Here is a 14,441-nt window from a genome sequence, read left to right as displayed (position 1 = left end):
CCGACACTGACTCAACACCTACGCCCACCTCACTGACCAACACTCCGACACTGACTCAACACCCGCACGCCCACCCTCACTGACCAACACTCCGACACTGACTCAACACCTGCACGCCCGCCCTCACTGACCAACACTCCGACACTGACTCACACCCGCACACCCGCCCTCACTGACCAACACTCCGACACTGACTCAACACCTGCACGCCCTCCCTCACTGACCAACACTCCGACACTGACTCAACACCTGCACGCCCACCCTCACTGACCAACACTCTGACACTGACTCGACACCGCACGCCCGCCTTCACTGACCAACACTCCGACACTGACTCAACACCTGCACGCCCACCCTCACTGACCAACACTCCGACACTGACTCAACACCTGCACGCCCGCCCTCACTGACCAACACCTGACACTGACTCAACACCTGCACGCCCACCCTCACTGACCAACACCTGACACTGACTCAACACCTGCACGCCCACCCTCACTGACCAACACCTGACACTGACTCAACACCTGCACGCCCACCCTCACTGACCAACACTCCGACACTGACTCAACACCTGCACGCCCGCCCTCACTGACCAACACTCCGACACTGACTCAACACCCGCACGCCCACCCTCACTGACCAACACCTGACACTGACTCAACACCTGCACGCCCACCCTCACTGACCAACACCTGACACTGACTCACACCTGCACGCCCGCCCTCACTGACCAACACTCCGACACTGACTCAACACCTACACGCCCACCCTCACTGACCAACACTCCGACACTGACTCAACACCTGCACGCCCACCTCACTGACCACCACTCCGAAACTGACTCAAAACCTACACGCCCACCCTCACTGACCAACACTCCGACACTGACTCAACACCACGCCCACCCTCACTGACCAACACTCCGACACTGACTCAACACCCACGCCCGCCTCACTGACCAACACCTGACACTGACTCAACACCTGCACGCCCACCCTCACTGACCAACACTCTGACACTGACTCACATCTGCACGCCCGCCCTCACTGACCAACACCTGACACTGACTCAACACCTGCACGCCCACCTCACTGACCAACACGACACTGACTCACACCTGCTCGCCCGCCTTCACTGACCAACACTCCGACACTGACTCATACCTGCACGCCCGCCCTCACTGACCAACACCTGACACAAACTCAACACCTGCACGCCCATTCCTGACCAACACTCCGACACTGACTCACACCTGCACGCCCACCCTCACTGACCAACATTCCGACACTGACTCACACCTGCACGCCCGCCCTCACTGACCAACACTCCAACACTGACTCAACACCCGCACGCCCGCCCTCACTGACCAACACTCCGACACTGACTCACACCTGCACGCCCACCCTCACTGACCAACACTCCGACACTGACTCAACATCCGCACGCCCACCCTCACTGACCAACACTCCGACACTGACTCAACACCCGCACGCCCGCCCTCACTGACCAACACTCCGACACTGACTCAACACCCGCACGCCCACCCTCACTGACCAACACTCTGACACTGACTCAACATCCGCACGCCCGCCCTCACTGACCAACACTCCGACACTGACTCAACACCTGCACGCCCACCCTCACTGACCAACACTCCGACACTGACTCAACACCCGCACGCCCACCCTCACTGACCAATACTCCGACACTGACTCAACACCCGCACGCCCGCCCTCACTGACCAACACTCCGACACTGACTCAACACCTGCACGCCCACCCTCACTGACCAACACTCCAACACTGACTCAACACTGCACGCCCACCTCACTGACCAACACTCTGACACTGACTCACACCTGCACGCCCACCTCACTGACCACCTGACACTGACTCAACATCCGCACGCCCACCCTCACTGACCAACACTCCGACACTGACTCAACACCCGCACGCCCGCCCTCACTGACCAACACTCCGACACTGACTACACACCCGCACGCCCACCCTCACTGACCAACACTCTGACACTGACTCAACACCCGCACGCCCGCCCTCACTGACCAACATTCCGACACTGACTCAACACCTGCAAGCCCACCCTCACTGACCAACACTCCGACACTGACTCAACACCCGCACGCCCACCCTCACTGACCAACACTCCGACACTGACTCAACACCCGCACGCCCGCCCTCACTGACCAACACTCCGACACTGACTCCACCCGCACACCCGCCCTCACTGACCAACACTCCGACACTGACTCAACACCTGCACGCCCACCCTCACTGACCAATACTCCGACACTGACTCAACACCCGCACGCCCACCCTCACTGACCAACCCTCTGACACTGACTCAACATCCGCACGCCCGCCTTCACTGACCAACACTCCGACAATGACTCAACACCCGCACGCACACCCTCACTGACCAACACTCCGACACTGACTCACACCTGCACGCCCGACCTCACTGACCAACACTTCGACACTGACTCACACCTGCACGCCCGCACTCACTGACGAACACTCCGACACTGACTCCAACCGCACACCCGAACTCACTGACCAACACTCCGACACTGACTCAACACCTGCTCGCCCACCCTCACTGACCAATACTCCGACACTGACTCACACCTGCACGCCCGACCTCACTGACCAACACTCCGACACTGACTCAACACCCACACGCCCACCCTCACTGACCAACACTCCGACACTGACTCAACACCTGCACGCCCACCCTCACTGACCAACACTCCGACACTAACTCAACACCTGCACGCCCGCCCTCACTGACCAACACTCCGACACTGACTCAACACCCGCACGCCCACCCTCACTGACCAACACTTCGACACTGACTCAACACCCGCACGCCCGCCCTCACTGACCAACACTCCGACACTGACTCAACACTCGCACGCCCACCCTCACTGACCAACATTCCGACACTGACTCAACACCCGCAAGCCCGCCCTCACTGACCAACACTCCGACACTGACTCAACACCTGCACGCCCACCCTCACTGACCAACACTCCGACACTGACTCAACACCTGCACGCCCGCCCTCACTGACCAACACTCCGACACTGACTCACACCTGCACGCCCGCCCTCACTGACCAACACCTGACACTGACTCAAACCTGCACGCCCGCCCTCACTGACCAACACTCAGACACTGACTCAACACCTGCACGCCCACCCTGACCAACACCTGACACTGACTCAACACCCGCACACCCACCCTCACTGACCAACACTCCGACACTGACTCAACACCTACACGCCCACCCTCACTGACCAACACTCCGACACTGACTCAACACCTACACGCCCACCCTCACTGACCAACACTCCGACACTGACTCAACACCTACACGCCCGCCCTCACTGACCAACACTCCGACACTGACTCAACACCCGCACGCAAGCCCTCACTGACCAACACTCCGACACTGACTCAACACCCGCACGTCCACCCTCACTGACCAACCCTCTGACACTGACTCAACATCCGCACGCCCGCCTTCACTGACCAACACTCCGACACTGACTCAACACCCGCACGCCCACCCTCACTGACCAACACTCCGACACTGACTCACACCTGCACGCCCGCCCTCACTGACCAACACTCCGACACTGACTCAAACCTGCACGCCCGCACTCACTGACGAACACTCCGACACTGACTCCACACCCACACCCCCACCCTCACTGACCAACAATCCGACACTGACTCAACACCCTCACTGCCCCTCACTGACCAATACTCCGACACTGACTCTCACCTGCACGCCCGCCCTCACTGACCAACACTCCGACACTGACTCAACACCCACACGCCCACCCTCACTGACCAACCCGCCGACACGGACTAAACCCCTGCACGTCCTCCCTCACTGACCAACACTCTGACACTGACTCAACACCTGCACGCCGCCCTCACTGACCAACACTCTGACACTGACTCAACACCTGCACGCCCACCCTCACTGACCAACACTTGACACTGACTCACACCTGCACGCCCGCACTCACTGACCAACACTCCGACACTGATTCAACACTCGCACGCCCACCCTCACTGACCAACATTCCGACACTGACTCAACACCTGCACGCCCGCCCTCACTGACCAACACTCCGACACTGACTCAACACCTGCACACACCCTCACTGACCAACACCGACACTGACTCAACACCTGCACGCCCACCCTCACTGACCAACACTCCGACACTGACTCACACCTGCACGCCCTCCCTCACTGACCAACACCTGACACTGACTCAACACCTGCACGCCCGCCCTCACTGACCAACACTCCGACACAAACTCAACACCTGCACGCCCATTCTCACTGACCAACACTCCGACACTGACTCAACATCCGCACGCCCACCCTCACTGACCAACACTCCGACACTGACTCAACACCCGCACGCCCACCCTCACTGACCAACACTCCGACACTGACTCAACACCCGCACGCCCACCCTCACTGACCAACACTCTGACACTGACTCAACATCCGCACGCCCGCCCTCACTGACCAACACACCGACACTGACTCAACACCTACGCCCACCCTCACTGACCAACACTCGACACTGACTCAACACCTGCACGCCCTCCCTCACTGACCAATACTCGGACACTGACTCAACACCCGCACGCCCGCCCTCACTGACCAACACTCCGACACTGACTCAACACCTGAACGCCCACCCTCACTGACCAACACTCCGACACTGACTCAACATCCGCACGCCCACCCTCACTGACCAACACTCCGACACTGACTCAACACCTGCACGCCCACCCTCACTGACCAACACTCCGACACTGACTACACACCCGCACGCCCACCCTCACTGACCAACACTCTGACACTGACTCAACACCCGCACGCCCGCCCTCACTGACCAACACTCCGACACTGACTCAACACCCGCACGCCCACCCTCACTGACCAACACTCCGACACTGACTCAACACCGCACGCCCACCTCACTGACCAACACTCCGACACTGACTCAACACCCGCACGCCCGCCCTCACTGACCAACACTCCGACACTGACTCACACCTGCACGCCCACCCTCACTGACCAACACACCAACACTGGCTCAACACCCGCACGCCCACCCTCACTGACCAACACTCCAACACTGACTCGACACCTGCACGCCCACCCTCACTGACCAACACTCCGACACTGACTCACACCTGCATGCCCACCCTCACTGACCAACACTCCGACACTGACTCAACACCCGCAGGCCCACCCTCACTGACCAACACTCCAACACTGACCCAACACCTGCACGCCCACCCTCACTGACCAACACTCAGACACTGACTCACACCTGCACGCCCACCCTCACTGACCAACACTCCGACACCGATTCGACACCTGCGTCACCAGATTGTCGTACTCAGCCTCTTATGTTTTCCGATTTCCGACCCAAAAACTGTCTCCTCCACTCCAATGACTACATTTATTTATAGTTACCGGTGAAAGGTTTAATTATTAGTGTCTTTTCGCTATAGTTAAGTGTCCAAAAACGGTAAAGATAATGTTGGATACGATAATCTGGCAACCCTGCAGTCATCACCGCCAGTGTAACTCCCAGTGGGAAATTTGAAAACGTAACATTTGGCAACAAAAAGTATCATTTCGGATCTCTGATCAGGCGTTTGAAAAGTAAGAAATACGGTAATCATGGGCGTTTTAGGAACGTTTTAGGAATTTTGGTTTAACGTTTACACTAGAAAAAGAACATCTATATAATCAAAGGTTTTAACACTCAGCATAATTCAAAGGCTCTTCGTCTCATCAGCTCTCCTCCTCATACTGATAGTCTTCTACCTCTTAAATTCCGCCGCCACGTTGCCTCTCTTTCTATCTTCTATCGATATTTTCATGCTGACTGCTCTTCTGAACTTGCTAACTGCATGCCTCCCCCCCTCCCGCGGCCCCGCTGCATACGACTTTCTACTCATGCTCATCCCTATACTGTCCAAACCCCTTATGCAAGAGTCAACCAGCATTTTCACTCTTTCATCCCTCACGCTGGTAAACTCTGGAACAATCTTCCTTCATCTGCATTTCCTCCTGCCTATGACTTGAACTCTTTCAAGAGGAGGGTATCAGGACACCTCTCCTCCCGAAATTGACCTCTCTTTTTGGACACTCCTTTGACCTCTATTCAGGAGCAGTAAGTAGCAGGCTTTTTTTTATATATTTTCCTTTATGCCCTTGAACTGTCTCCTTAGCTGTAAAAAAAAAGTATCGTTATTTGTGTGGGGGCGGCAGGCTTAGGGCAGATACCGGGAAATATAATGTGCTGAGTACGACAATCTGGTAACGTTGTGCCTCACGCCGTAGCCAGCGCCACGTTTTCAGTTGGGAATTATCGCACTGTCTCCTCAGTGTCTTTTTTCCCCAGTAGAAGTACCGTACATCATTATAAAACGGATTGTGTGTGCTTGAAAGTTTACTGAACATAATAATACAATGTTTAGCGTCTCTGTTGCCCCGCACTGCTCTGCGTGCGTCGAGAAACTTTCCTGTGATGACAACTTCCGTCCGAGAGGTGCCAGAGTGCCAACACCAGAATGTATTGACCATTTTTACTGAGTAGTTTTAAAGTTCGAGTATGCCACGAAAATCATATCCTGTATCACAAATGTTATCTACATTAATAAGTTATATCTACATTTATAATTCGTATTATTTTTCTCCATTATGATTTATCTATTAATTTTTCACTTTTTTAACGTGAAAGTGTGTTTATTCTTCCCCTTCAAACAAAATCTGAAATGCAAAGGAAGTCTGACAATCCCAGGCCGGTGCTGCCAGACGCTTCCGCCACTCACGTCAACCATTTCCAGATGCCGTGAAGGAGATCGATCGGGTTTTCATGGGCGTTTATTTCACGTTCATGGCACAGAATGGTCCGCCGAGCCCTGGGCGGATCTGTACTGACCACTTTGGGGACGCCTGTAAACAATGAGCCACAAGCAGTCTTCATACCAGCTGACATGACCACGTGGAACAGGCGTGTAAGTGATGATACATAGGGAGCATTTTCTGTGTGTGTGTGTGTGTGTGTGTGTGTGTGTGTTGGCATTTTATAATCATGGAGTATATCCGGCGTCCATCTCGGCTCCCTCATCGTCACACCAATAGACACACGGAGGCACCAGAGACACAAAGGCCTGGGGTGTCTTGGGGTAATGACGGGGCGTGTGGCTGTGGCGGCGGTGCTCCTGCTGCGTCTTGGAGGCACCCACGGCACCAGGGACTGTGAGGATCTTCATGGAGTGGTGGTCGTCAGTGAAGGAGGGAAGGAGACAATTTGTGAGGAGAGACGAGAAACAGGAAGATATAGTGAGTCGACAACAGTGTACGTGAAGCCGGGAGATGACTTCAAGGGAGTTAGTCTTGAAGTGACACAAACATTACTATCTTATGTACAACATCGTCAAGTAGCTTGGTTTGGCCTTGACAAGTGTTACAGCGACAACATGTGGATCAAACTGAAGGTGGATGTGGGAAACACGGGTCAAGGGAGTATATTGAACCTAATTCTGCATTTCACCCTAAACATTGAAGGATACAGAGGAAGATGCATGAGGCAAACAGCTCGGATCAAACACATTACTGGCCTTAGTATTGTGGCTCACGGCTCTTCCAGCTGGACAAGCACAGCCGAAGAAACGGGCGGCAGATGTCACGGTCCGGAAGAATTCACGAACCTGCAGAACCCAAACACCTGCACGGATCCGCCCGACCCTATCACCACCACCAGCACATCAACACCACCTCCAGGTACCACCACCACCACTACCGCAACAACAACAACAGCACCTCCAGGTACCACCACCACGACCACCACCACCACATCAACACCACCACCTCCAGGTACTACCAAAACCACCACCACAACAACAACAGCACATCCAGGTACTACGATCATCACCACCATCACCACCACCATCACCAACACAACAACAACACCTCAAGGTGCTAACACCACAACACCACCACAATCATCACCACCACCACCACCACAACAACACCAAATCAAGGTACTAACACCACAACACCACTACCATCACCACCACCACCATCACAAGAACAACACCTCAAGGTACCAACACCACAACACCACTACCATCACCACCACCGCCACCACCACAACACAAACACCTCCAGGCACTACCACCACAACACCCTCCACAACCTATGCCACCACAGCCCCTCCAGGTGTTCCTCTTACAAGCTCTTCCTCCACCCTGACAACCACAGCCACACCACGTCCACACCTTCGCCGCCACAAGGAAAGGTCACTCTGTCTCTCCCCTCTTCGACAGTGGTGATAGCGGTGCCGATAGCGGTGGTGGTGGCGGTGATCCTGGCCATTGTGGTGTGTGTGACCTACCGGAGGCGACGGCGTGGACAGGGAGAGGGGCAGCGTGAGTATGTGTGTGTGTGTGTGTGTGTGTGTGTGTGTGTGTGTGCCGCGAGTTTACTGTAAAAATCTCAAGAGTTGGCGGCTTAAGTTTTCAAGTTGAATCTCTGACGCATGAGTGGCGGCCACGGCTATGGGCGCTCTCTCTCTCTCTCTCTCTCTCTCTCTCTCTCTCTCTCTCTCTCTCTCTCTCTCACACACACACACACACACACACACACACACACACACAGTCATGTACCTACACGTTCTCTCTCTCTCTCTCTCTCTCTCTCTCTCTCTCTCTCTCTCTCTCTCTCTCTCTCTCTCTCTCTCTCTCTCTCTCTATATATATATATATATATATATATATATATATATATATATATATATATATATATATATATATATATATATATATATATATCCTACTCTCCTGCCTCTCCCCCGCCCCCCAAGCTGTTGCATGACAAGTACTATTCCTGTCGCTCCCCGGACGACCTAACGAACGCTCTAGAGACAGGCTTTGGTCCTCATGCTGTCTATCTATCTATCTATCTCCTACTCTCCCTGCCTCTCCCCCGCCCCCCCCGCTGGTGCCCAGTACTATTCCTGTCGCTCCCCGGACGACCTAATGAACGCTCTAGAGACAGGCTTTGGTCTTCATGCTGTCTATCTATCTATCTATCTATCTCCTACTCTCCCTGCCTCTCCCCCAGTTTTTTTAAGGGATAACAAGCGGCCCTTCAAAACAAGCAATGTAGCATTGAAGGCGATTATGGTAGGCTACATATTAAGTAATGCACACTTTCCGTCATTATTTCCTACATAGCTCATTCACAGAGGCATGCCAAATGTAATCACATAAAAAATATCTTCTACAGTAACTTCATACAGGTAGGAATCATTGTATTAAGGAATAAGTTTTGTATCCTTGGCTTATACATATTTAGTATGCCTATGTGAGTGAGCTATGTAGGAAATAATGACAAAGTGTGCATTACTTAATAGGTAGCCTATTATAATCGCCTTCAATGCACATTGCTTGTTTTGAAGGGCGCCCCTGAAAAAGCTGTTTGTCCGTATTTGTATTGCCACAACACGTCGGACACCATAATTAGTGCGCGGGGGCCATCAGTCAACTGTAATTATCGTTATTATATTGAACGAGACATCCAAAAAGTTAGCTCTTAAGTCAGTACCCCACGAGGACTATTACATTTTCGGCGGCTCCTAGCAGTAAAGTCGCTACTCCTAGCAGTAAACTCGGTTTGTCAACATGGGGGGCTTAGGCAGGCGAGGGGGGGGAGCTTCGGCCGCCGAGACGAGATGCCAGCTAGTCAGTTTCCTTCCGCTCCACATGCAACCACCTCTACAACCTTGGCGACTCCTAGCAGTAAACTCGCGACTTCTAGAAGTTAGCAACAAAGTTAGGAGGAAACTCACTTTGAAAGTTGAATATCACTCCTAGGACTCATTATTAATACCGGGCTAGGGCTCTCTCTCTCTCTCTCTCTCTCTCTCTCTCTCTCTCTCTCTCTCTCTCTCTCTCTCTCTCTTCTCCTTCGTGACGGTCGTCGTCGTCGTCGTCGTAATGGTCACACTCTTCCCGCAGTGCCCCGCGTCGGCGGCGAGGTAGACGTCGACGACAACTACATGGACATGGCTCCGCCCAAGGGCCCCACCGTGCTCCCGCGTGTGGCGCCGCGGCTTGGGCAGGCAGCCTCCTGCCGCGTCGGTGGCGAGGTACAGGTCGACGACAACTACATGGACATGGCTCCGCCCAAGGGCCCCACCGTGCTCCCGCGTGTGGCGCCGCGGCTTGGGCAGGCCGCCTCCTGGCGCGTCGGCGGCGAGGTAGACGTCGACGACAACTACATGGACATGGCTCCACCCAAGGGCCCCACCGTGCTCCCGTGTGTGGCGCCGCGGCTTGGGCAGGCCGCCTCCTGGCGCGTCGGCGGCGAGGTAGACGTCGACGACAACTACATGGACATGGCTCCACCCAAGGGCCCCACCGTGCTCCCGCGTGTGGCGCCGCGGCTTGGGCAGGCCGCCTCCTGGCGCGTCGGCGGCGAGGTAGACGTCGACGACAACTACATGGACATGGCTCCACCCAAGGGCCCCACCGTGCTCCCGCGAGTGGCGCCGCGGCTTGGGCAGGCCGCCTCCTGGCGCGTCGGCGGCGAGGTAGACGTCGACGACAACTACATGGACATGGCTCCACCCAAGGGCCCCACCGTGCTCCCGCGTGTGGCGCCGCGGCTTGGGCAGGCCGCCTCCTGGCGCGTCGGTGGCGAGGTACAGGTCGACGACAACCACAAGAAGCCGCCCACGGGCCCCACCGTGCTCCCGCGCGTGGCGCCGCGGCTTGGGCTGGCCGCCTCCTGGCGCGTCGGTGGAAAGGTAAGAGTCGACGACAACCACAAGAAGCCGCCCACGGGCCCCACCGTGCTCCCGCGCATGGCGCCGTGGCAACAGGAGCCAGACTACTTGTACTTCGGCGACGACGAGGAGCACATCTACGACGAGATCCCCTAGCCTCCAATCTACAAGGAGACCCCCGAGCCTGCTTGACCCCGCTCCCGACGCACGGGGCCCCGGCTGCCACACCCAGGCCAGCACGCCACGCAGGGGTGAGCACTGCAGGATGAGGGCAACCAAGCGGCAGCATCGTGCCATCCAGACAAGCAGGGCGCAGCACCGTGCCATCCAGACAAGCAGGGGCAAGCACCGTGTCCTCCAGACAAGCAGGGGGCAGCACCGTGCAGGGGGCAGCACTGTGCCCTCCAGACAAGCAGCGGGCAGCATCGTGCCTTCCAGACAAGCAGGGGGCAGCACCGTGCAGGGGGCAGCACTGTGCCCTCCAGACAAGCAGCGGGCAGCATCGTGCCTTCCAGACAAGTAGGGGGCAGCATCGTGCCCTCCAGACAAGCAGGGGGCAGCACCGTGTCCTCCAGACAAGCAGGGGGCAGCACCGTACCCTCCAGACAAGCATGGGGCAGCACCGTGCCCTCCAGACAAGCAGGGGCAGCACCGTACCCTCCAGACAAGCAGGGGCAGCACCGTACCCTCCAGACAAGCAGGGGCAGCACCGTACCCTCCAGACAAGCAGGGGCAGCACCGTGCCCTCTAGACAAGCAGGGGGCAGCACCGTACCCTCCAGACAAGCATGGGGCAGCACCGTGCCCTCCAGACAAGCAGTGGGCAGCACCGTGCCCGCCAGACAAGCAGGGGCAGCACCGTGCCCTCCAGACAAGCAGGGGCAGCACCGTGCCCTCCAGACAAGCAGGGGCAGCACCGTGCCCTCCAGACAAGCAGGGGCAGCACCGTGCCCTCCAGACAAGCAGGGGCATCACCGTGCCCTCCAGACAAGCAGGGGGCAGCATCGTGCCCTCCTCACAAGCAGGGGCAGCACCGTGCCCTCCAGACAAGCAGGGGCAGCACCATGCCCTCCAGCCAAGCAGGGGGCAGCACCGTTCCCTCCAGACACGCAGGGGTCAGCATCGTGCCCTCCAGACAAGCAGAGAGCAGCACCGTGCCCTCCAGACAAGCAGGGGACAGCATCGTGCCCTCCAGACAAGCAGGGGGCAGCACCGTGCCCTCCAGACAAGCAGGGGGCAGCACCGTGCCCTCCAGACAAGCAGGGGGCAGCACCGTGCCATTCGCTCTCACGGCGTGGAGACGGGGGGAGTGGGGGAGAGAGAGAGAGAGAGAGAGAGAGAGAGAGAGACCTTTGGTAGAATAAAAATCATTTGGAACAAGATCACAAGTCTATCAAGATTCCCGTACACACACACACACACACACACACACACACACACACACACACACACACACACACACACACACACACACACACACACACACACACACACACACACACACACACACACACACACACACACACACACACACACACACACACACACACACACACACACACACACACACACAAGTACATTCGGACGGTAAATTTTCCAAACGGCATCAATCACTAGTTTTTTTTATGTGTTGTTTATGGTGTTGGCGCGGAGGAGGAGGAAGAGGAGGAAGAGGAGGAGGAGGAGAAGGAGGAGGAGGAGGAGGAGGAGGAGGAGTGAACATGCAATATATTTCTAAGCGAGTTTTGTTGTTTCGACAATTTCTTTTCTTTTTTCACTTTTTCACTTTTTTGCGTCATATTTCTGGTGCCAGTGTTCACTTTTTTGCGTCATATTTCTGGTGCCAGTGTTCACTTTTTTGCTTCATATTTCTGGTGCCAGTGTTCACTTTTTTGCGTCATATTTCTGGTGCCAGTGTTCACTTTTTTGCGTCATATTTCTGGTGCCAGTGTTCACTTTTTTGCTTCATATTTCTGGTGCCAGTGTTCACTTTTTTGCTTCATATTTCTGGTGCCAGTGTTCACTTTTTTGCTTCATATTTCTGGTGCCAGTGTTCACTTTTTTGCGTCATATTTCTGGTGCCAGTGTTCACTTTTTTGCTTCATATTTCTGGTGCCAGTGTTCACTTTTTTGCTTCATATTTCTGGTGCCAGTGTTCACTTTTTTGCTTCATATTTCTGGTGCCAGTGTTCATTTTTTTGCGTCATATTTCTGGTGCCAGTGTTCACTTTTTTGCGTCATATTTCTGGTGCCAGTGTTCACTTTTTGCGTCATATTTCTGGTGCCAGTGTTCACTTTTTGCGTCATATTTCTGGTGCCAGTGTTCACTTTTTTGCGTCATATTTCTGGTGCCAGTGTTCACTTTTTGCGTCATATTTCTGGTGCCAGTGTTCACTTTTTGTGTTTCCTCCATAATTGTTCCTGCCAAGGGCTTGTCTTATTATTAGTTTTTTTTTATTATATCATTTTTTCTTTTTTTCTTACTTCAGTCAGTTTTTTTTTTTTTTTTTTTTGTTTCATTGCGATGATTGTCTTTTGGCTTATATAAATCCTATGTATTTCCCTATGTCAAAACTTCGCCACAGTATTGTTCGCCACACACTCCAGTTAGCCTGTTACACATATCCTACGTATGTCACCATGTTAAAACTTCGCCACAGTATTGTTCGCCACACACTCCAGTAAGCCTGTTACACATATCCTACAGATGTCGCCATGTTAAAGTTTCACTATAATAAAATTTGCTATATACTCTAGCTTGTATGTTATATGTTTATCCTACTTGTGTTAAAACTTTGCTATAAATGAGTTCGCTATACACTCTACTTAGTAGTAGTAGTAGTAGTAGTAGTAGTAGTAGTAGTAGTAGTAGTAGTAGTATTTTTATTTTGGACACTCCTATAACATCTGTTCGGGAGCAGTGAGTAGCGAGCCTTTTTTTATTTTTTTTTCTTTACGCCCTTGAGCTGTCTCCTTAGCTGTAAAAAAAAAAAAAAAAAAAAAAAAAAAGTAGTAGTAGTTGTTGTAGCAGTAGCAGTAGTTGAGGAGGAGCAGGAGGAGGAGGAGATGGAGGAGGAGGAGAAGGAGGAGTTGAACCTAGGTAGAGAGAGAGAGAGGGGGTGCGGGGGGGGGGGGGGGGTTTAGTTGTCACCCTCAGAAGCATCACCGGGGCAGGAAACGGTGCCGACAAAGCCAAGTTGTTTTGTCTTGTGGAGCGGCCGTGACGTGGAAACACTGATATGTAGAATATATATAAACAGATAGACAGACAGATAGACAGACAGAGAGATAGACAGACAGACAGATAGACAGACAGAGATAGACAGACAGACAGATAGATACAGAGTTATTTTTTCGAGTTATTCTTTCTCCTTCTCTCCATCTCCCTTTATGTTTTTCCTCCAACCTTCTCTCCTTCCTTTTCTTCCTTCCTCTTATCCTTCCTTTCTTTCCTCCTCTCCTTCCTCCCTTCCTTCTCCATCCCTCGCTTTTCTTTGTCTCTATCTTCTCCTTCGCCGGGAGAGAGAGAGAGAGAGAGAGAGAGAGAGAGAGAGAGAGAGAGAGAGAGAGAGAGAG

The 14,441-nt window shown here is 54.1% G+C and overlaps 1 protein-coding gene across 1 annotated transcript; it reads left to right on the top strand.

The window, feature by feature from the left end:
- The first annotated feature begins 8,197 nt into the window (after positions 1-8,197).
- On the top strand, positions 8,198-11,065 carry LOC127001398 (uncharacterized). The gene is made up of 2 exons (XM_050865947.1): positions 8,198-8,506; positions 10,097-11,065. Exon 2 carries the CDS (start codon positions 10,138-10,140, stop codon positions 11,020-11,022), a length of 885 nt encoding a protein of 294 aa, XP_050721904.1. The 5' UTR covers positions 8,198-8,506; positions 10,097-10,137; the 3' UTR covers positions 11,023-11,065.
- The last annotated feature ends 3,376 nt before the right edge of the window (positions 11,066-14,441 follow it).

The sequence above is a fragment of the Eriocheir sinensis genome, chromosome 20 (genome assembly GCF_024679095.1).
Source record: "Eriocheir sinensis breed Jianghai 21 chromosome 20, ASM2467909v1, whole genome shotgun sequence".
Lineage (NCBI taxonomy): Eukaryota > Metazoa > Arthropoda > Malacostraca > Decapoda > Varunidae > Eriocheir > Eriocheir sinensis.
Note: the sequence above shows the minus strand (reverse complement) of the source record. Positions and strands in the feature narration are given on the sequence as shown.